The sequence below is a fragment of the Brachycentrus maculatus genome, unplaced genomic scaffold (genome assembly GCF_059751285.1).
Source record: "Brachycentrus maculatus isolate JH-2025_06_01 unplaced genomic scaffold, ASM5975128v1 h1tg000028l, whole genome shotgun sequence".
Lineage (NCBI taxonomy): Eukaryota > Metazoa > Arthropoda > Insecta > Trichoptera > Brachycentridae > Brachycentrus > Brachycentrus maculatus.
In genome coordinates, this window is record NW_028280782.1 from 925285 (window position 1) to 950173 (window position 24889).

Consider the following 24889-nt stretch of genomic DNA (forward strand, 5'->3'; position numbering starts at 1 on the left):
TATATATATATATATATATATATATATATATATATATATATATATATATATATATATATATATATATATATATATATATATATATATATATATATATATATATATATTTATATATTTTTTTACAATATTAATAAAAGTAGACAACACTGTTGGCATGATCAAGTATTTCAATTACTGGAATGTGGTCAGGTCAGAATTTGGAATGATCGGCGCGTATGTATAAGGAGATGAATGAATTTGGAAGAAGCGATGATTGTTTGCGAAGACCGAGTAGTATGGCATTTTATTCTTTCTGCCTACCTTTTTGAGGAAGAGACGTGATTTACGTTTTTAAAAATTTGAAATTGATCACAATTTTTATTTTAATGTTTAAAAAAAATACATTATTTTAAAACCGAAAATGTAGGTATGTATTTTGATTATGAAATATTCAAATCACGTTTTTATGATTCAAATCATATTACATGTTTTTTGACATCTCAACGTAGAATATGGATTCAACTGAATATGAGTCTGTGTATTTACACTGTTAATGACATGTCATAGGCTGGTAAAGTGATCACCCGTGCAAAATTTACCATTCTATCCATGATTGAAAAATACACTCTTCAAATTTTGGGAACTCCTAGATATATAAAAAATATAATAACTGTACATGTGTGTTGATAACTGACATCTATGTTGGATTTAAAAAGCTTTTATTTAGCAATTAACTTTTTATTTGGATATATCACTTAACCTGTGAATAGCCAGACTTCAATAAAAAATCTTTACCTACGTTAAGATGTCATTTAAAAAATAAAATCCTAAATGGAAAATAACCAGGTTGTACTGATGTCATATTTAGACACCCAAAATATTGTGACTTATCATGTCATTAAATTATGTGCTTTAAATATTTAATAAAAATATATATTTTAAAATTAAGTTTTATAAAATAAAACAACTTCGTTTTAACCACTTTTTATTGGTACACTTTTTCCAAACGGTTTCGACAAGAACCTTGAGTATTTCAATGTTTTAGAATTAGTACATAAACCCTGAGGACAACAAGGATCTTGTCGAAACCGGTTGGAAAAAGTGTACCGATAAAAAATGGTAAAAACAAAATTGTTTTATTTTATAAACTTTATAAAATGTGCCACAAAGTATCTGCGAAAAACGTTAAAGAAATTAAAATTAAGAATAATTTAAACGGCCCGCTCTAGGATTATCGTCAAAAGACGTCACGAATGTTGGCCCCAACCTCCCTTAGCGTCTCAGACCAACCCTAGTTGAAGGTGAAGGACACTACTAATTACCGCTTTATTGGAAAGGCCACGAAGATGAAACAGTGAGCAGGACAAGCAAATAGCAATAGTTATATTTAGATTAGGAATTTATTTATTTATTTTTCATCATTCATATTAAAATAACAATTTATAATCATGTGACATCACTTCGTTTTCTCGTACCAAGGATGTATTTTATGATACTTTAAAAATTCTAATATGCAATTTAATAAGTCATAGTCACATGATACGATTATTTCAGATCTACTCATTTATTTACAACATTTTCAGTGTGTTCAAATACTTGTTCACAAATTTGGATTATCTCCATTTATAGGAATTGTTTATGTGAGTCTAATCCAGGATTTTGACCTCACTAATATAAGAGTTTCTGCTTACTAAAAAGCTTCTTTTCATCTCGCCAATAAGTATCTCTAGTAAAGTTCTAATGATTCAAGAATAATATTTCTAAATTGGTTCATATATATATATATAGAACTTCCAAGAAAATGAGAAGTGCGGTTGTTAATCACGGATAGAATTGATGAATGTTTCACGCGTGTAAAGTGATCACCTAAACCAGTCTATGACGGTCGTCAGCCCCGTAATGCCCAGACTTCCATATTCTTCTTTATCTTTGATGAGATGTCAAAAAATAATATTCATTTATGGTATATTATCCAATTAAGAGTAGCTCTTTTTATTAAAAATATTTTGAGTGTGTCCAAATACTTGTTCACAAATCTGGATTACCTCTAATTATAGGAGCTCAATAAAAAGGCTTTTTCATCTTACCAATAGATGTCTCTTGTGAAAATTCCAGTGATTCTTGTACAATGTTTCGAAATTGAATCATATACATATAAAGCATTTCAAGAATTTGAGAAGTGCGGTTGTTAATCATGAGTAGAATTGGTGAATGTTACACGTGGGTAAAGTGATCACTAAAACCAGCTTATGACGGTCGTAAGCCCCGTAATTGCCCAGAGTTCTATATTTTTCTTCATCTATGTTGAAATGTCAAATAATAATATAAAGTAAATATTTGTAGATTTTTCTAGCGAGAAATCCTGGTCTTTTGAGGAAATCCATTTGATTATCCAACTTGACTTCAAGTACGCACACAAACAAAAGCTAGTGCCATCTATCGGCAAACGCCGGTTTCATACGCATACACACAGGGGCGTGCTTTCCATAAAGGCAGAAAAGCAGTGCGTATCCCAAATTTTAAAATTATGATTAAATATTAAAAACGTAACCAGTACGTACCCTACCTTACTAAGAAGTATCTAGCTAACCTTACTACCTACTTCTACTGCCTATCCTAAATAATTATCTGCGCATACACCTAATATTATTTTTTTAAGTCTTCTTCTTCTTTTTGTAGATCCTGAAGATCTGTTTGTGCCTCCGCCTGTCGCTCTTGGGATGTTGACTCTCAGCTATCTCTCCAATACTGTTCCTGGAGTTCTGCGTCCTTCAGGGTTTCCTTGAAAGGCGATACGTGGAAGTCTGTTTTTTTAAACGGATTAAAAAATGTTTTGTACTCATTATGTATAAAATACATTAATATGTGTGCATGTTTGCTTATAGCCACAACCGGAGAAAGGTTAAATAAAAAAATGTCTGACGATGCGCTCATCCTGTGAAGTGAAACGGTTCTGTGTTGTTGAAGGCGATACAAAGGGCCGGGGTGAGTGGCCAGGGGTGGGGAGAGGGGAAGGATGTACTTACTACCCCTACAGCCTCTCGCCTTCATCCCTCACGCGACTCCTGGGCCGTCTGCTCCACCTAATGACAGACACGATGAAAAACACTTGGGAGGAATTAATTGATGACGCAATGAGTGAACCAATCATCCCTCAAAGTTTAAATCCACACTTCGAGAGTAATTTGTTTGTATTTTTTTACTTTTTTGTAAAAGAATATAAAATTCAAAATTACTATGCTACACTACACAAAGTAAATGCTTGAAATATTAATAATATTGAGTAGCACCGTGGCGTTGTAGGTTAGACGTTCGACAGCGAAACTGGCGTCGCCCGTTCGATTCCCGTAAATTGCAAAATTAATTTAAAAAATATTTATTTTCAATTTATTTGTGTGTTTGCGGTGTATTTTTCCCATTTACGTTACCTATCTTTATTATCTTACCTGCAGACAAGCATCTAAAACAGACGCTATGCGGGTTATTTCTTTAATTAAAAAAAAAGTTATTTGTTTTATAATTAAAATGTGACTTTGTTTTAAGATCACTATAAATTTATAGTGATTTTAAAACAAAGTTACATTTTAATTATAAAATGGAAAATCACAAAGATAGTGCTTCAAATATAAATTAAAGTAATTTGTTTATTTTCGTGAACAATCTATTATGTAAAAAATATTATACATTTAATATTTAGTAAGAAAGAAGGATGAAGTAGACTGAATGCTGTTACTTTGAGGTAATGATGTGGAAAGATCTAGAGGAAGACCAAAGAATTCATGGATGCTGTAGAAAGGTAATATGGTTTGGAGGCATGGCCTAGGTCAGAGGTCATGCCTTCAAATAATGTTTCCTTTAATTTTTTATTTTATTTTTTAAATCTCATCAAAGATGAAGAAGAATATGGAACTCTGGGCATTTACGGGGCTGACGACCGTCATAGGCTGGTTTAAGTAATCACTTAACACACATCTTTGTAAATTATTATTATTTCAATATTATTAATTGAAATTAATATTATTTTTAAAAAAAACACACAAAATCTGGATTTTCCACAATTACAGGAGTTATTTTCATATTATTTTTGACACTCATCAAAGATGAGATATCAAAAATAGTATTAATTATTAAAATAATATTAAAATAATAATAATTTACAAAGATGTGTGTTAAGTGATCACTTAAACCAGCCTATGACGGTCGTCAGCCCCGTAAATACCCAGACTTCCATATTCTTCTTCATCTTTGATGAGATGTCAAAAAATAATATGAAAATGACTCCTGTAATTGGAGATAATCCAGATTTTGTGAACAAGTATTTGGACACACTCAAAATGTTGTAAATTTCTTTTCATTCTTTATAGGCAGAAAAGCAGTGCCCACCCTGGATTTCGAGCGTTCCATATAGAAACACGACCAGTGCCTACTATACCTTGTCCTTACCCAACCCTACTGCCTACTCTTATTAATAACTCTGTGCACGGGCCTTGGTGACGTTCCCCATGACAAAAGGACCTATAACCTAAAGACGAGGAGAGCTGACCCCAACAGTCTTCAAAGACGATAAGTTGGGATGAAGCCAGGAAGAAGAAGAATATAAGCATATCAGTAATAACCATTGTTCCACTCTGTACATATAATAAAGACTTCCTGATAACGGATGTTGGTGCTCACTTCCTGAAAACCTTTTTGATCCCATTTTCGTTCATTGCAGGAAGTCGCAGTTTTTCAAAATAGAATTGAATACAGCCTTAAAAATAACCTTTAAAAATAGATTTTAGAATCTCGTACTTATTTTTTATAAGTTCTAAAAATGTCTACCATTTAATTAATGTAGACACAGAAGCAAAATATTGTAATAAATATTTCTTTGAGATATTTTTTTTATTTCAGAAGGGTCTCATATGAGGTTTATTTGTATTTGAGGAAGCACAATATAGAATTGTATAATTTTTCTGATAATGTTAATAAATTATAAATTACATGTATAGGTAAATGAAATATAATTTTTCATTCAAATATGACAAAATACTGCACTGAATATGAATAATGTTATAAATTTACTGAACAAATCAAATAATATTTAAAAAAAACAGATAGAAAAATAATATTGTTTTAAAAGATGTAGGTTGGTATTCACACAGACTGACAGTATGTGTAGTAGTAATATGAATACTACTACTACTACCAATATCACGCTGTTTCCCAGCAGGGGAAGGTAGAGAGGATGGAACGCCACACTCTTCTGTCCTGACATACACCCTCTCCTCCTTCCCATCCATACATCTATCTAGTCATACAGCCCTCCGATTACGTAGACTTTTGACACTTAAAATTCTATCTTTTTTATAAAATACAATTAAACGTCCAAATTGTTTTGTAAAGCGTCCATTTGAAGTGAAAAACCTTATAATACATCGTTTTGCCGCACTGTGTTCTTTCAGTAAGTCTACTTTTATCCTTCTTTTGCCAACTCTCTTCGCTTCCATACATTAGGTTTGGATACAGAACTGCATTATGCACAGCTAGATAAATATTCAAAAAATCATATTAAATATAACTTTTAAAAATATAAATAATATGAAAGCTATTATTTATATTTTTAAAAGCTTAAATAAGTTTATCTAAGTTTGGCGGATATAACGTTCCTTAATAATTTTGTCAGGTAATTTTTTATTAAAGAATTCAAATTGTCTCTTTTTACAAATTGCACGTGATACGTTTGTAGTAGTAGCCGGCTAAAAAAATAAGTTGAATGATGGTGCTATTCTCAAAGCATTCCAACGATGTCAAAAGCATAAGAAAGATATTTCTAAAACTTCATTTTGCCTAGGCAAACATTTCACAAATCGCTCACTCCTATCAAGAACTTCATAAATCAAAAATCGTCAATTTTCAGCTATGCATGTTATCGGAATGCACATAAAATGTTCTATATCCCAGCAAAAGAGGCATATTTTTAACTTAATATGTACCCGCTACAGGGCAGAAAGTGTGAAAAGGTATTGTTTAATTATTTTTTTTAAATATACTAAATATTTTTCAAATGGAGAAAAAAACCTTCAGGTTTTACCGAAAAAGATCTGTTGCACAGTAAAAAGTGCAAAAAGTGGCTTGATATTTATTTTTAATACATTGTATTATATTTTTAAACTTTAAAAACGTTTTCCTGAAAAATCTTTTTATTTTATTTATGACGTTCTTGAAAGGAATGAGCGAAATGTAAAAATAAAAGAAGAAATAAACTTTATTGTTTTTGTTTTATTATATATTCAGAATCATTCATATCTGTGATCTGAAGACAAGGCACGAAGTATGAAGCCCATTAAGGGGGTACCAAACAGGCAATTCAGTAAGCGAAATAGTATAAAATGGAAGTATTTTTGTAAATAATAAAAACACAAATATTTCTCTCTTCAAAAAGTCAAATATACAAATATTTTTTACTCGCTATGCGAATTACTCGTCATGAAAGGTGGTCGTTATGAAAGGTTGACTCCAATATTCCTTTGTAATGTTTTGAATATTGAAAGCATTAACTTTGTGGATCATATTGATATATTATTTTCAGAAATAAAAAGATTTTGTGTTTTATTTTGTTAATTAATATATTGTTTAAAAATAAGAAGGATCGATTTCTAGCAATAATACATTATTGATCCGTCGTCTCAATATTCGTTGCCATAATTTCCAATCAACTTTGACGTTTCAGAAAATGATAACCTCAAAACTCCCGCAGTTTGTTTGCACAGAAGAAATATCTCGATAATATTAAAACACAGTCTTTTTATTTCTCAAAATAATAATTTGTAATGTGTTTGAAGTCTTCTTTTGAAATATCGGTACAAGAATCGATTTTGAATTCGATCGTGAATATGTCCCAAAGCATGGGTGCGCATTGACGTAGGTGTACAGGTCGACCTCTCCTTTGTTACCCTTCCCGGTTCATCCCGCCATCCGTCCCTTGGTACACCGACTGCCGACTGCCGACTGCCTCGGTGCTAGTGCCGAGTGCATCGATCGACCTACTTAGGCACGATCTCCTCCTGCAAACACTCACGCAGACCTAAGGGCTTCCAACCTCCAGCCGGTGGTAGAATACCAAAATGTATGCGGAGTTTTCGGCATATTGTCGCTTGAAAATGTGCGTTAGCGATTTAACACCAGACGAGCTTCTTCGAAACCCTTAAAGAGACTTTAAGAGAGGATACCTACCTCTAAAAGAGTTTAAATAGTTTAACTTTATCTAACTTAACGTTACTTCACATTACTAATTCTGAGTAAGTACTAACCGTGTGCTAAGTTTAAAAAATTAACATAACCTATTCTAACCTAACTTTACTATTTTAACCCATCCTTAACTTACTCAACCCGACCTATGTTTGATTTTTTATCACCAGATTACTAAACTATCCTACGAGTGACGTTACAACATACAGGCGCCGTGGCGTAGTTGGGTGAACGCTCGACTGCGAAACTTGCGTCGCGGGCTCCTAACCTAACCTAACCTAACCGTGTGCTAAGTTTAAAAATTTAACCTTACGTATTCTAACCTAACCCATCCTTAACTTACTCAACCTGACTATGTTTGATTTTTTAACACCAGATTACTAAACTATCCTTACGAGTGACGTTATTACAGACAGGCGTCTTGGCGTAGTTGGGTAGACGCTCGACTGCGAAACTGGCTTCGCGGGCTCTATTCCCGCAAATTCAAGAAATATTTATTTGTAATTGGTCTGGGTGTTTGTGATGTATTTTTCACATTTACCTTCATTATCCTTGATATCCTACCTACAGACAAGACTCTAATAAAGGCTTTGCAGGTTATTCCTTTTAAAAAAACCTTTAAAAAATACAGCATGGAAATAAAACGGAAAGATGTTCAAAAACTTATGTTTTTTTTTATTAGATGTAATAGTTACATTCTTTGGGTCACGTAATAATGAAAAAAAATTAAAGAAACATTAGAAAATAATGCAAGGATGAACTAGGGATAGTATAAAAGATTAAGAAGGGTTCTTTAAAGTGGAATGGACATGTAGAGAGAATGGATAGCGAGAGAATGACTAAGAAATATGTATGTCGAATGTGAGCGGAAGAACAGAGCGAAACACGGAGTGGGCGCCATGCGGCCCGCGAGCCGCTGTTTGCCCACCCCTGATGTAATGTTTGAGAAGATGTATGAATGTAGGAGGGGCGAAGAATATTTGTAAAGACAAAGTAGGGTGTGGCGTTCTATGCTCTCTGCCTACGCCAGTGGAGAAGCGGCGTGATGGTTAGTTACTTAGTTTTAATGATCTAAATAACTAACTGACAGCAAACACGCCGCTTTCCGCAGGGGTAGGCAGAGAAAATATAACGTAATAATAGTCTGTATTGGCATACAATTTTTGCCTCTTCCACATTAATGCATCTCGTCATACATATCCGCCGATTACTCCCACTCCTGACTTGACCACTTTCAAATATTTGAAATACTTTATCGTGTTGACATGTTTTCCTCGCTTTCGCGTCATAAATTTGTTTTCATGTTCTTTCTTCATTCATTCGATTCACATGCCCAAACCATCTCAATACACCTTTCTTAATTTTATCGATAATGTTTATCTCAGCCTTGCATTCTTTCCTTATTTCACCATTCGAACATCTATCATACATTGTTTTGCAGCACATGAGTCTGACAGATCGCACATTGACTGCATTCAGTCTGCTTTCATCTTTCTTTTCTTTTTCAAACCAAGTTAAAAATGGTATTTATTTTATTCGTATTTGAGAGAGAATTGTAAAAAATTTATGATAATTTAAATAAATGTTAACAAATTACATGTTTAAGTCAAATAAAATGTATTTCTTTATTACAATATGACAAAACAAAATAATGCTACTATTAATCGAAAAAATGATAATAATATTATGAATAAACAGATGTTATATGCGTCAATAGAAATCTTCAAAACACTCTGTGCACTATGGTTCTTCGTTACATACCATCGTTTGCAAATGTAACGAGTTTTCCTCTTAGTCGTTAAATGCATTCAAATTTGTGATCTAGCAAGTCTATAAGTAATTTGGATTCAAATTTGTAAGTAAGTACTTTTTTACCGATTTGGCGGTATTTTTAACATGGCAATTATTATAAGAACTAAATGTTCTATTTTATGAATCTGAAAAAACAAAGCGGCGTTCAATTTTCTTTGAAAAAAGAATGCGAAAGTGGGTAGTGCTGATCGTATTGATCATAGCCGTATGTTTTGGCGGGAAACTCGCTTCGCGCGCTTTCAATACTACGTTCGGCGTGCCAGCCGAGATAGCGAACCGCATTGATTTCTGCGATATTGCGCGGCCGTCCTTGTCTCTCGCGCCGAGAAGGCGGGCGGGGGGAAGAGGACAGCGGACGATCGATGACGTCGCACTAGGATAAAGTGGAGCCCCATGACGTCACGGTATCGAAGTCAGTTTCCCGCGTAATGAGGACGTATGAAGAAAGAGCGGCGGCAATTCAGCGTCTCAATCTTACGTCACCACTATGCAAAAAGGGAGTGATCAAGTTCTCTGTTGAATTTTCTCACCCTTTCTATGGCTGAATCATTTTCTTCGCTTTTCCTTGATTCGAGAATTACGTAAATATATGTTGGGAAGCTACACAGGATTCCTGGTTTCAACCCCTAATGTATAGAAGTGATATATGTGGCTAGCTAAATAATGATGAAAGGAAACTGAATGCAGTCGAAATATGTACGATCTCTCAGTGCGGCAAAACCATGTACATTGATAGATGTTCGAATGGTGATATAGAAAAGAAAACAAGGCTGAAATAAGCATTATTATCGATAAAATTGAGACAGGTGTGTTGAAATCGTTCGGACATGTGGAACGAACGATTTGTGATTTTTTAATTCAAATTTTACTTGGTAAAAATCACTTTTTCTTAAGATCTACGGACACGTGTTTCCCTTTGAAATTTTAATCTTTTTCTTTACATTTTTTTTATTGTTATTAATAACGTGAGTTATCGGAAGTTCGTAAAACCGTCAGATATTAATTATATCCGTATTTTTTTTAAATTGATTTAATCCCTTTTGAATTTTGTATATTAGAAGCATTGTTAATTCTGCAGTATGGTAATATAACACTCTCCTTATCATTCATCGTTAACTTAGTGTAACACTTTGTATATACTTTAAAGTGGTATTACACAAAGTGAACGATGAATGATACGGAGAGTGATTAAATCCCTCTTGGCTTAATATCAGTAATTAATTCGGCAGTCTCTTTGTAGTAATATCAACCCATTTTTAATTTAAGTTTTACTAAATATAATAAAGACAGCTTTTTCTTAAAATCTATTATGATACGTGTTTCGATGCATTCCGCATCATTTTCAAACACCGTGTGTGAAGCTAGGTCTAAATTTTAGAGTTGTGTCCTTGGGACGTTGAATACAGTTCGTTTGAAGTAATAAATAAGTCGCCCTTTTGCTTCAGTGCCTACATCTGCAGCATTATCGGGAATTGCTCGTAACTTACTTGGAAATTATGGCCATACGCACAAACTTCCAACGCTAGGGAGGATATTTCAGGTCAAGGATGCATGAAAAGTTTGCATTTTTCATGAATTTCAGGATTATATCGTGAAAATATTATACGAGAGTATGTGATAATATTTTGGAGTATTTTCATTATGTATTTCCAGAAATAGCTAACGAACTATAACAAAAAAGTACAATTATGATTGATTGATGATTGAAAATTATTTATTAATTTTTTCAAAACATATTACATGCATAATCAAAAATATAATATTCCCGAAGAGCAGTTTCTGTTTCTCATTTTGGGACATGGGATTTAGGTCAATAATACTGGAACACAAATAATAATGTTACCAAAAATATTTTTACAAAATAACCAAAACTAATACATGGCAAAATATAAAAAAAACAATAAACAGGAATAATAAATATGCATAAGAGGCATATTCAAAGGAAATTAATGAGTAAAACATAAGGTTAGAAGCATATTTAAAATAAACAAATGAGAAAATTTAAAAAAATGAGAAAATTTAACAAATGCGAAAATATAAAAAAAACCTAAGAAATTTTTCGGATATTACACTAAGCTTTTCTAATATTTCAAATTTCGTTACAATGTTGTGGATAGAATACCCGGTCAAATTATAGGCGTCACAAAATATTGAATCACGTTTTCAGGCGTCTCCCAAATATGTAAAATAATTCGGTAAATATCTTACATTCATTAATTTGAAAAGGTCTCTGGTAAAAAAAAGCTTACTCAAATCAACCGTATACTGTACACGCTCATAATGCTATATATGTACGAGAATATATGAGTTCAAATTTTCAAGTAGTGTGGTTGTCCATCATGGGTACAATAGTGAATGTTACACGTGTATAAATAATCACGTAAACTAGCCTAAGACAGATTTTAAGGTCCGTAAATACCCAGATCATCTATATCATCTTTGTTCAGATGTCTAAAATGTAACAGTTTTGAGTTTATTAACGTAAAAGCGACTAGTTTCGAGAACTATGGATGTCCTCATCGACGCGTGAAAATAAAAACAGTTTGAAATTTTAACTGTTAGTGACAATATTTGTACTTCTCAAAACTCGTCTTGTTTATTAGAATAAAATTTTGTAGCAACATTTCTTGATGGGACTGCATCTTATATAATATAAAAACAACCATATAGTTTTTTCACTTTTATTTTGTTTGTCCAGGGTTTCGTCGTTACCAACATGATCAAACTGGTGATGTCAGTGACGGCGAAAACCGGTTACATTACTGGTCAAATGAAATAAAATTGTACAAAAACTTTATAGCTATAACTTGTTTTTATTATATCATAGAAATCGTGTTTATCTTATATTAATAAATTCAAAAAGTTGGCTTATAAAAGTGTTTTATTTGTATAAATATATTTATTTTATAACCATGCATCTAAAAGCAAACAAAAGTTTTATTTATAACTCAGCAAGCAAACAAACAATATCGTATTTTAATGCCGTAAATTTTCAAACGGCATCAAGATGTACATTTTACGAATCGGCATTGATTTTTCCCATCTACATTCAACAGGTCCTTGACATCCAACTGAGTGTAGCTTTATAATATAATTAGGTAAAACAAATTTAATTCGCTTTCAATACGCAGTAGTTGTTTGCGAAATATTGTATAAATTTACTTAAAAAATAGAAAATGTCATTAATGTGGTATCAAAATTATAAATGACGGCTACATCACATATGCTCTATTGTTTAATTTACCTGAAAATTGATGCTGAAAAGTAAGAGCGAGTAATACATTTCAACATCTCAACACAGATGAAGAAGAAAATGGAAGTCTGGGTATTTACAGGGCTTATGATCTGTCGTAGGCTGGTTAATTTTAAGTGATCACGTCACCAGATTTACGATGTCGGGAACGACGAAACCCGGTCATTGTTTAAATAAAACAAAATGAAAAAAACGAAATGTTGTTTTTATTACTTAACGTATTATTATTATTCTTCTAACCCTAATCCGCACCCAATGGTGCATAGGGCACTGCATCGTAAAGAAACAGTGTTATTTTGATCGTTAATCGTGATCAACCTTCCGCTTAGGTACCAGTCCAGGGTCATATTAAATAAATATTACACTGACAAATCACTGATATTTATTTTGACCCTCTTGGGAATCGAACCCGGGACCTCCAGCATGGTAGCCTAGCGCGCTAATCACTACACTATAGAGGGGGAATTCTTTTTATTAGAATATTACAATTTTTAACACATTTTTAAATAATACAGTTATGTCAAGTTCATGTAGGTTAACGTTTATTCCGACATCTCGTCGATGTTTCAAAGTATAAAGTATATTCGTGAGGTAGCAGAGGAGATCTACCCACTACCTCCGGTAAAATCGGAAAATCGATACCTCCGCGTTCGCAAGCCGCTTTTTGCTCCTCCCTCATTCTCCCACGTGGAATCAGCTACTGTACTAGTGAAACACGTGTGTACATAGTACATATGTATGTATGTATTTAGTATCTACATATATAGCAGGTGGTGCAATCGGACACCAAAATCCGTCTATTAATTCAAACATTTCTAACGCTTCATAAAGAAGTACGCCACCTAAAAATTTATTTTATTTTACAATTATTTGACTTATCAACAAAGATGAAAAAAAATATACAAGTCTGGGCATTTACGAGGCTTATGACCGTCATAGGCTAGTTTAAGTGATCGCTATTCACACGTGTAATATTCACCAATTCTACCCATGATTGACAACCACACTATTGAAATTATTGGAAGTTCTATACATATGATCCAATTTTGAAACATTGTACAAGAATCACAAGAATTTTCAATAGAGACATCTATTGGTGAGATGAAGAATAATCGTATTACAAAATGTGGTGTGGATAAATGTGTAGTTTATTTTGAATGGTATTTTAGAAGCATTGTTAGACAGACGCCGTAGCTTGGTTGGGTAGACGCTGGGCTGCGAAACTGGCGTCGCGGGTTCGTTTTCTCAATGGCAAGAAAGATTTATTTTTATTGAATTAAAGTTTTATTTAGTAAATACCACTATTTATTAAAATCTATTGTGACACGAGTTTCGATGCATTCCGCTTCGTTTTCCCGTACATCGTATGACACCGAAAATGATGCGAAATGCATCGAAAAACGTGTCATAATAAATGAGTGGTAATTACTTAGTAAAACTGGATTTATATAAAAATGGATAGATTTTTTTAGACACAAAATGACTGCCGAATCAAAAAATTAAAGATTTGTATGATGTATTTTTCACATTTACTTTCCCTATCCTTCTTCCCCTATCGACGGTCATAAGCCCCGTAAATGCCCAGACTTCCATATTTTTCTTCATCTATGTTGAGATGTCAAAAAATAATATTGTTTTATTGTATCAGGGCGCCAGGTCTGAGCAGGAGGTGGCAGGCATCGTGCATCGCAGGAAGCAGCGGGCGCTTCCGAAAGCCGCCGCTTTTTTTCGTCGCTTTTCGCCCAACGTAAAATATTGCGCAAGGCCCTCGGCCCGTGAGATATTGATTATTGAATGGCGCCGACCCCGCCCCCCACACGTGCCGGACACCGTGTCACACGTTGCGCGCGCAGGGTGCACCGCTAATTGACAGTTCGCGACTTCCCGCCAAGACAGCGTCGAGAGGGCCATCCGCTTTCGGTGCATCGCCGAAGAAAACGTCAGGCCGCTTCTGCCTCAAGCCATCATGTGAGACGTTAAAAGTAGCTACTTTGGGTAGCTACCCACACCCACATACGCATTCTTTTTCCAGATAAATTTGAAAATTAAAAAAAATATGTATATACATTTTCGAGGCCTTAAAAGTTGCTACCCACACACGCTTTCTTTTCCTAGATAATTTTTCAAATTGAAAAAATTGTACATATTTTTCACCTTTTACTATATGACGCCTTAAAAGTAGCTACCTACACACGCAATATTTTTTCAGATAAATTTGAAAATTGAAAAACAGAACATATTTTTATACGAGGCCTTAAAAGTAGCTACCCACACACACACGCATTCTTTTTTATTTAAAATTTCAAATAAAAAAATTCATAATATTATAATTTATAATTTATTTTAAACGTATTTTATACATTTTCTTATACGAGAACTGAAAGGTAGCTACCCACTGTTTTTTTTTCAAATCACATTTAACTTCGCAGATTACATTTTTAAAAATACAATAATTTTTTTCAACGTTTTAAAATAATTTTACTGTAATTTACTATTACTCATACGAGGTATTAAAAGTACTTACTCACCCAAGTATTTTTTTAAATTAAATTTTAAGTACTTTTCGCAGACTTGTTTCAAATTAAATTTTTATAAATAGAACATTTTTTCCACTCCTATATTAAGCCCTCGCATGAGGCCTTAAAAGTAGCTACCCACTCATGAGTTATTTTTTCAAATAAAATTTAACGCGGTTTTCGCAGAATGTAAAAATCCTCATTTGTTTCAGATTCAATTATTAAAAATAGAACATATTTTTACCCTTTCTCAAATTAAGCCCTCACGTTAGGTTTTAAAAATAGCTATGTTCAAAGTGTCGTTAGATAAAAAAGTACTCTCCTCACAAATTTATTTATAGTGAATTATTTTAAGACTTGCTTGATCACTCGAATAGTTTTAAATGATGCGAAATGTATCGAAACACGTGTCACAGTAGATTTTAAGAAAAACAAGTATTTACTAAGTTAAACATTAATTTAAAATTAATAATAAAAAAACGCCTGTAGGAGGCAAACTCGTTACGTTTGCAAACGATGTCACGAAAAATCATTGTGCCCAGGGTGTTTTGAATATGTTACTGACATAACGTATATAAAATCATTTTTTCAGTAAGTTGTAATTTTATTCATATTTATTATACTGTTTTTTATGTTGAAATAACAAAATGCATTTTATTTTGCGTTTATATCTTATTAATTATAATTTATTAACATTATCTTAAACATGTTACAATACCATACTATGCTCCCTCAAATACAAATAAGCCACATGTAAAGTCCTTCTGAAATCTCTGAAAAAATAAATAAAAAAGCAAACAATTTTTTTGTTTAACTAACTAACTAACTAACCATCACGCCGCTTCCCCGCAGGGGTAGGCAGAGAGAATCGAACGCCACACCACTCTGTCTTTGCAAACATTCTTTGCCTCTTCTACATTCATGCATCTCCTCATACATACCCGACGATTATTACGACTCCTGACCCGGCCGCTTTCAAGTATTTGATATACCTGATTGTGCCAAGTTTTCCTCGGTCGTCCTCTGCTTCTTTTTCCAACTACATTCGCTCCATAAATTTGTTTAACCGTTCTTTCTTCGCTCATACGCTCCACATGTCCAAACCATCTCAACACACTTTTCTTAATTTTATCGATAATGCTTATCTCAGCCTTACATTCTTTCCTTATTTCATCATTCGAACATCTATCAAACATCGTTTTGCCACACATTCGTCTGAGGGATCGCATTTCGACTGCATTCAGTCTGCTTTCATCCTTCTTTTTTGTTTTACTGTCTAATATCTTAATTAAATTACACTTCACTTTTTTTATTTATTTCTTTTTTAAATATGTTAAAGAGTTAAAAAATACTTAAATTTTCCGTTATTAATTCCACACTAGATATATTTTTTTTAAATATATCCTAAAGAGTTAAAATTACTTATCTACATAACATTTATTAATATTATACTAGAGATTTTTTTTTACTTTTTTTTGTAAATATGTCAAAGGGTAAATATTACTTATTAAAATTACCCATACAAATTCCACATGGACATTTTTTACACTTTTTTTAATATGTACGAGATGGTTAAAATTACATAAAATGCATGTGACTCACTAAAAAATCACATTGAAAGTACTTTACTGTTTTAAAAGTAAACGTATCGCGACTGTGCTCAATCATTAACTGTATTTATTTTTATGTTTATATTGCGACTGTTTTCTCGCAACGAAAGCAGGGCCGGATTGACGTCTTAAGCCAGACAAATATTACCAATTCGGCGCTTAAGGGAGTAAACTTTTCAGTCTGTTGATTTTTCACGAAATTTTTCAATTAATAATATCTGTAGCAGTTTCAAATATTTAATTAGTGTGGTTGTCAATCATAGGTAGAATTGGCGAATGTTATACGTGTGTAAAGTGATCACTTTACCAGTCTATAACAGGTCATAAGTACCGTAAATACCCATATTTACATATGTTTTTCCATGTATATATATATATATATATCTATGTTAAAATGTCAACAAAATTATGTATCTTTTTTATAAGTAACCAGTTGAGTTCTTCTCTCATTTTTTCTACATTTTTATATATATTTTTTAAGCACTATTCTAATATAGCTTTATTTTAGTTAATTTCTAGTTTATAATTAAAATACAATTCTGTTTTTAAATCATTATAAATATTTTATTATAACTTAATTATACTGTCTACCGGTTTCGAAGATAACCGTTTTTTTTCAAGACTGATTAATACTATTATTAATCTTCTATTAATTTAATATACAATGCAATATGCTTGTATTTAATCAGTCTTGAAAAAAAAGCGGTTAGCTTCGAAACTGGTAGACATTATAATTAAGTTTTAATAAAATATTTAGAGTGATTTTAAAACTAAGTTATGTTTTAATTATAAAATAGAAAATCACAAAGTCATTGCTTCAAATAATAATTAAAACATCTAGTTTATTAAGATTTTATTGAACGTTTAAAAATATTGTACACAATAAACGTATAAAAATGCAGTTTTTTCCGTTATATGCATTGTTTTCCCGCGCACAGATGCGCCAGTCAGGTAGCTACTTGAAAAGTGACGGCGTTCTGAAATTTTTCCGCGGCTAGGAGTGTAGGAGTGTCGGCTGCCGGCTGTCGGCCCTCAGTACAAGGGAGACGGTCGATAATTCACTTGCGCAACATGCCCCGCCAGCGTCACCGGCCGCATAGCCCGCCGCGACCGCCTCGCGCCTCGTCGGCGGAGAGCGGAGGCGCTGAGCGCTAAATGCCCCACGACTAGATCTAATTAATCGAAATGCGACCATGAAAACGCCGGTCGCGGAATCAATCATTAACCCATGTTACATCATCGCGAATCATTGAGTCGTTCAAACTCGCGGCTTTAACGGGTTTTTTGTATAGAATTTTTACCTTTGAATTACATGATATTATAATATTTGTACTCTTTTTGTTAACTTAGAATCATTGAGTCGTTTTATCTAATGGCTATAACGAGTGTTTTGTCTAGAATTTTCACTCATGAATTACATGAAATTATAGTAAAATCTAACTAACTTCATCCCTTACTTAGAATCATTTAGTCGTTTAAACTCGTGCCTATACTTCGGCTTGCCAGACTTCCCGGTAAAAAAATAATTTGATTATAGATAATAGAAAATGATAAACTATGAAGAATTATTTAGGATAACTACTTTCTCAATTCTTTACTATTACCATTTCAGAAATTTGGCAAGCCTGCCTATATTAAACGTTTTTATTTGCAATTTTTACTTGTGAATTATATGAAAATATAGTAAATGAACTTCATTACCAACTTAAAATCATTGTGTCGTTTTATCTCATGCCATTAACGAGTTTTTTTGTCTAGAATTTTCTTACTTTACTTTGCGTATGGCGTTTGGCAGGAAGTATATATTCGTAGTTCTCATTGCTAACTTAGAACCACGGAGTCGTTTAATTTCGTGCCTTTAATGAATGTTTTGTCTTGAATTTTCGATCCCAAATTTTATGAAATTATAGTAACTGTGCTAATAATTAATATCTCCACTGACTAGATGTAATTAATTGAAGTGCGACCATGAAAACGCCGATCGCGGAATCGATCATAAACCTAACTTCATCCCTGACTTAGAATCAATGAGGGGTTAAAACTCGTATTTTTAACGAGTTTTTTGTCTATAATTTTCAATCCGGAATTTTGTGAAGTTAATGTAAATCTACTTCATTGCTAACTTGAATCATTTAGTTGCTTGGTCTCATGCGTCTAATTATTGTTTTGTCTAGAATTTTCACCTATGAATTACATGAAAACGCCACGTGAAACCAATCATAAACCCAAGTAACTTCATCGCTTAGAATCATTGAGTCGTTTAAACTCGTGCCTATACTTTGGTTTGCCAGACGTCCCGTTTTTCAGACAAAATCCCGGTGTAAAAATTAAATTTGATTACACAATATATGAAAAAAATTATTAACCGCGAGGGATTATTTAAAATAATTACTTAGTCATTTATTTCAGTGCGCTGGGGGCATTCCGGTGTCCCAGTTGAACATTTTTGAAATCTGGCAAGCCTACCTGTAATGCATATTTTTGTCTACAATTTTCACTCATTAATTGCGTGATTAGTAAATGAATTTTCAGTCATGAATTTCACTCATGACTGGCGCCGTGGCGTAGTTTGGTAGACGCTCGACTGCGAAACTGGCGTTGCGGGCTCGATTCCCGCCAATTGCAAAATGAATTGAAGATATATTTGTTTCCAATTGAAAATAGTAATTAGTCTGTGCGTTTTTTCACATCTACTTTACTATCCTACCTGCAGAAAAGCCTTAAAATAGAGGCTTGCGGGTTATTCCTTTAAAAATAATATATGTGTAAAATTTTCACTCATGAATTACATGAAATTATAGTAACTGCATTTCATTGCTAACTGAGAATCATTGAATTGTATTAACTCACGCCTTTAACGAGATCGCGAGTGCTTTTGCCTAGAATTTCACTCATGAATTACGTTACTTTAACCATACAGACTAAACTCACTCACAAGTAGGAATAAGCCATAAAATTTGTAAAGTTGGAACATAGGTAAGACCACGTTAAACGGTGTTGCATAAGCTGTAGAGCTAGATTATAGAGTTACTTGGATGTTTTATTTTCATAGTCTTCAACGGTTTGATAAAGATATGGATATCTTTTTAAATATCCTACCGTATTTTTGGCATCCTTATTGAATTTCCAAAAACAGTTAAATAAATACTTAATTCTTTTAAAAGCAAAGTTTAAATAAGAATGAAATGTATATAAATAAATATGGACATCCATTAAAAGAATTTTAAGTGATTTTAATCGATCATACGACCAAATATTAAGTTGAATTATCGCGGAACATTTTACCAAGTAAAAACAAATCCTGAAGTTAGGAACGAAATATTGTAGTGGCTTGATCGTTGGTCCCAGGTTCTACATGCGCCCCTAGCGGATTTTATCCGAACTATTTACAATTTCCCGCCGTTCAGAAATATATTACCTTTATAAACAAACTATTGTACATCAATGGGTCAATTTCTACGCCAAAAAGTTCCATTCAACGTAAAAGCCAGGGGGGGTCGACTCGTAAACGTCAGATTGTTCAAAAAACGACCAGAAATGACGAGACACACTAATACACTAACAAAAACACCAAAACGGGAACGAAAAATATGAGATACCAAGATATTTGAACAAGTTGTTCAAATATTTCAAATAAATATAGACTAACTATGGGTATAGACAATTATCGATAGAAAAATAGAAATCCGTATATGAAGAACTTGATAATATTGAGTATTATGCCAAAGTTAAAGTTAAATTTTGCGTTTAAAAGTGTAGTTTTTCTTACTTGACACAACGCTCCCTTGAACTTCTGCAGCACCCCCCAAATGGAAAAAAATTAAAAACGCCTAGCCAGACTTCCAAAACGTCCACAAAGGGGCGCTGGCACCCCCGTTAAGAAACATAACTTCAGGAAGTGGTGGGCACTCCTTCCGCCCTTTTAAAATATTGTATTTTCTAGAATTTTAAATATAATATAGTAATTTGAAAATTCTATCGTTTTTGTTTTTGTTGAAAAGCCTTATATTTATACATAGTTTGAGACAATAATTTCAAAAAAGTTACCATTACTATTTACCATTGTAAGGCTGAGTTGAGTAACCATTATTAATCGCCTGAACTCTTTTTATAAATGTCGCGTTTTAGCCGTGACCTTTCTATTTTTGTTTACACTGAAATAAATAAATTTAGATAGTGAAATATCTTCTTTGTAATATTATTATTTTAATTTTGAAAATATGTAAAACAACAAATTTCAATATAAATACCATTTAACCTAAAAAATGAATGATAAATATTTCGGCGGGTGGATTTGATATTCAGCCGCGGCGAAGTCACGCCCAGCCGGGAGCTTAGTACTTCTAGCCATTTACGTCACTTCCGGCCGCTGGCGAATATCACTTCTAGCCATAAAAAATCGAGGCAGTTGGCGGTCTTTATATAAATTAGTTAGTCTGTGAGCAGGGGGGGTCGACTCGTAAACGTCAGATTGTTCAAAAAACGACCAGAAAATGACGAGACACACTAATCACTAACAAAAACACCAAAACGGGAATGAAAAATACGAGATACCAACAAGTTGTTCAAATATTTCAAATAAATATAGACAGACTATGGTTATAGACAATTATCGATAGAAAAATAGAAATCCGTCTATGAAGAACTTCATAATATTGAGTATTATGCCAAAGTTAAAGTTAAATTTTGCCAATGAAAGTGTAGTTTTTCTTACTTAACACAACGCTCCCTTGAACTTCTGCAGCACCCCCCAAATGCAAAAAATTTAAAAACGCCTAGCCAGACTTCCAAAACGCCCACAAAGGAGCACTGGCACCCCCGTTAAGAAACATAACTTCAGAAAGTGGTGGGCACTCCTTCCACCCTTTTAAAATATTGTAATTTATTATTAGATTAAAACCAATATTTTTAGCTTTTCCACTTTTTTATTTGACCAGCGACCGGGTTCCGTCGTTACCGACATCATCAGACTGGTGATGTCGGTAACGACGGAACCCGGTCGCTGGTCAAATAAAAAAGTGGAAAAGCTAAAAATATTGGTTTTAATCCAATAATAAATTAAAAATGCAATTCCATCACGAAGTGTCAGTGGATAATATAAATCTATTAAAATATTGTATTTTCTAGAATTTTAAATATAATATAGTAATTTGAAAATTCTATCGTTTTTGTTTTTGTTGAAAAGCCTTATATTTATACATAGTTTGAGATAATAATTTCAAAAAAGTTACCATTACCATTTACCATTGTAAGGCTGAGTTGAGTAACCATTATTAATCGCCTGAACTCTTTTTATAAATGTCGCGTTTTAGCCGTGACCTTTCTATTTTTGTTTACACTGAAATAAATAAATTTAGATAGTGAAATATCTTCTTTGCAATATTAATATTATAATTTTGAAAATATGTTATACAACAAATTTCAATATAAATACCATTTAACCTGAAAAATGAATGATAAATATTTCGGCGGGTGGATTTGACATTCAGCCGCGGCGAAGTCACGCCCAGCCGGGACCTTAGTACTTCTAGCCTTTTACGTCATTTCCGGCCGCTGGCGAATATCACTTCCAGCCATAAAAAATCGAGGTAGTTGGCGGTCTTTATATAAAATAGTTAGTCTGTGGTAAAAGCGGAATCAAAGAAAGAACAATGTACGTAGATGACAGCTGAGGTTGAAATGGTGTGGGTATTTCTTTTTCTTTCTACCACAATTCATACTACCAATTTTCCGTTGGCCGCCATAAGAAACCAAACAAATAATTTGCACTGATACGTTATTTACGGCGAGCTCTTCTAGTATGTTATTAGCTTATTTCTCTGGACTGAATCACTAAATCGTAGAATTAATTCCATAATTAAAGCTAACCTAATTTTTCTCTACAGAGAAAGAAACTTTGCTAGTAATAAATCCAAATTATCAGACATGGAAGTAATACATGTAATGCTTTCTGATACATTAGATGTCAGTCGGTTGAATTATTTGTTTGTTTATATATACTTACTTAATCTATTTTCGTAGAGATAGCAATAGATAAATATTTGCTTTATTTTAGTCGTCGAAAGATGTCTCGTACGTATTGCGGTTTGAAACTTAGATACATTGATACAAATCATGTAGCGAAAACAAACAAAATAATGAAATAACTACAATAAAAAAGGGCGTTTCTGGGTAAAAATGTTACTTTGTATATAAAATAATAATACACGAGTTGTATGCATATCACAGGCGTAATATTCAAATAAAAGTAGGTGTATTTGGGTCTCATTCTTTGTGGTTTTATCATAAATCCATAGATTTTGCAATTTTTGTCTATAAGTTATCGTTTTTCCATATCTGTCATTTTGCCGATTGTACTCTGTGGTTGTTGTGAATTGATCGACTATATTTTCCTCAAAATGTCAGTAATTTAACTAAATATAACATCAAACAGAATAAAAATTACAATTTATTTAGAATTAGTCGATCTCATAATTTCACTAGAATGTCACTCCCGATTTGCCGAATATGTTTAAAACCAGAAAGTATGTTGTTACCGCTGTTTCAAAAATTCAATCCTGAGTGCAATTTATTGTACAGCGACATGCTCAATATATGCGCTAACTTGAAGGTTGGTATTTTTTATAAATTTGTTTAGTTTAATATTAAAACATATGACTAAATACGATTTTTTTGCTGCAGGTGAGGTTAGGAGACAATCTTCCAAATAAAATATGCTTAGACTGTTTGAGAAGCTTGGAAGAGAGTTATAAATTTAGGTGTCTTGCAGAAAAGTGAGTACTGATGTTCATTTAGTTGTTTTTTATAATTAATTCTACTACTACTATTACTACTGCTACTACACGGCTGTCCAAATTTAAAACACAGTAAGGGACATTTTTTTGTAGTACGTGTTTTTGCATTTTTGGACTAAGTAGAATCTATTTAGTCCAAAAATGCAAAAAAAAAAACTACAAAAAAATGTCCCTTACTGTGTTTTGAGTTTGGACAGCCGTACTACCACCACCATCACGTCATTTTCCGTAGGGGAGAGAATAGAATGCCACAATCTTCTGTCCTGACATACACTCCTTGCCTCCTTCACATCCATACATCTAGTCATACATGCCCTCCGATTACGCAGACTTTTAACACCACCAGATTTTAGGTTCTGATTGATCTGATCGTGCCAAGTATTTTTCGGCCATCCTCGTACTATTCTTCCACTCACACTGTTCTTCCACATGTCCACACCACCTTAAATAAATCTTCTTAATCTTACGTTCCTTTGAAACATCTTAATTTTTAATTCTGTCATACAATGATTTTCTACATCTGTCATACAGTCTGAGGGAGCGCATTTCAACAGCGTTCACTCTGCTTTCATCCTTCCTTTGCAAGTTCCATGTTTCGCTTCCATACATCAGTGTAGGTACCAGCACTCCGTTGTGAACCACTAATTTGGCTTCTATGGACATATTTTTATTGGCAATCACTCTATTCAAAGCACCATTTATTCTACTCCCTGTATTAATTATTTTTTTAATATATTTGTCCACTTTTCCATCCCTTGTGAACATGCTTCCTAATATAAATTGATTCACTTGCTATTATTAATTGTACATATGAATTTCTTGTTATCCAGATCCAATAAGATACTTTTGAAGCAACCCGATACTGAGAATAAAAACAAGGTTATGTTCGAAGACATGGATGACTTGAAACTTAAATTAGACACCAAAGTCATCACCGAGGCTACTCCGGCCGTAGACAGTCTAGCCATACTTGACAGTGTCGGAGAAATTGCCATTTGTAATACAAGTATTCGTAAAATAAACACGTCAGATCAAACCAAATTGGAGGTATGTAATTTTGTTCCTCGTACCACTTTTGAACCTTCATGAGTCTGGGTGAGGACCTATCAGACATCGAATCCGTGTTAGTTCATAACGAGGAAACTATTACTTCTGGTGTGATTGTCGGTTATGTCCACTTGCTATTTTCTATCTTATTATTATATTCTTATTTTATCTACCTGTCCATACACAGGTATGTATGTATGTATACGTATGTCGCTCACTCCTTTCAAGAACGTCATAAATCAAAAAACTTGATTTAACAGGAGAACGTTTTTAAAGTTCAAAAATATAATATAGGGTCCGCCATCTAAAGTTTTTTTTTTCAACTAGTGCTTATTTCGTGAATGGTAACACTTAGCTCATGTCTGATTTGACAGATAATTAGTTTTATCCTTCCGCTGAGCGAATATGGTTGTGTATACGCTTGAACAACGCTGGGAAATATTGCGACATTACTTTGAAAATCATGGTAATGTTGCAGAATGTGTGCGAAAATTGCGTACGGTTTTTGGAAGAAGAGAAGCACCGTCAGCTCCGTATGTTCGTTATCTTGTGAAAAAAGTGAAAGAAACTGGCATCCTCATCGATAAACCAAAGCGTGAAAAGCCAAAAACAGTGCGTACACCCGAGAATATCGATGTTGTGGCAGAA

General features: G+C 33.2%; 1 protein-coding gene across 1 annotated transcript in view; it reads left to right on the top strand.

Annotated features, from left to right (window-relative positions):
• Positions 1-22753: 22753 nt before the first annotated feature.
• Positions 22754-24889, top strand: part of LOC148312972 (uncharacterized) — a 30351-nt gene continuing 28215 nt past the window's right edge. The window contains exons 1-3 of the mRNA XM_088271005.1: positions 22754-23010; positions 23082-23173; positions 24025-24241. Of these exons, the coding sequence (XP_088127131.1) occupies positions 22885-23010; positions 23082-23173; positions 24025-24241 (435 nt within the window). The 5' untranslated portion in view covers positions 22754-22884. The remainder of the gene's footprint in view (positions 23011-23081; positions 23174-24024; positions 24242-24889) is intronic.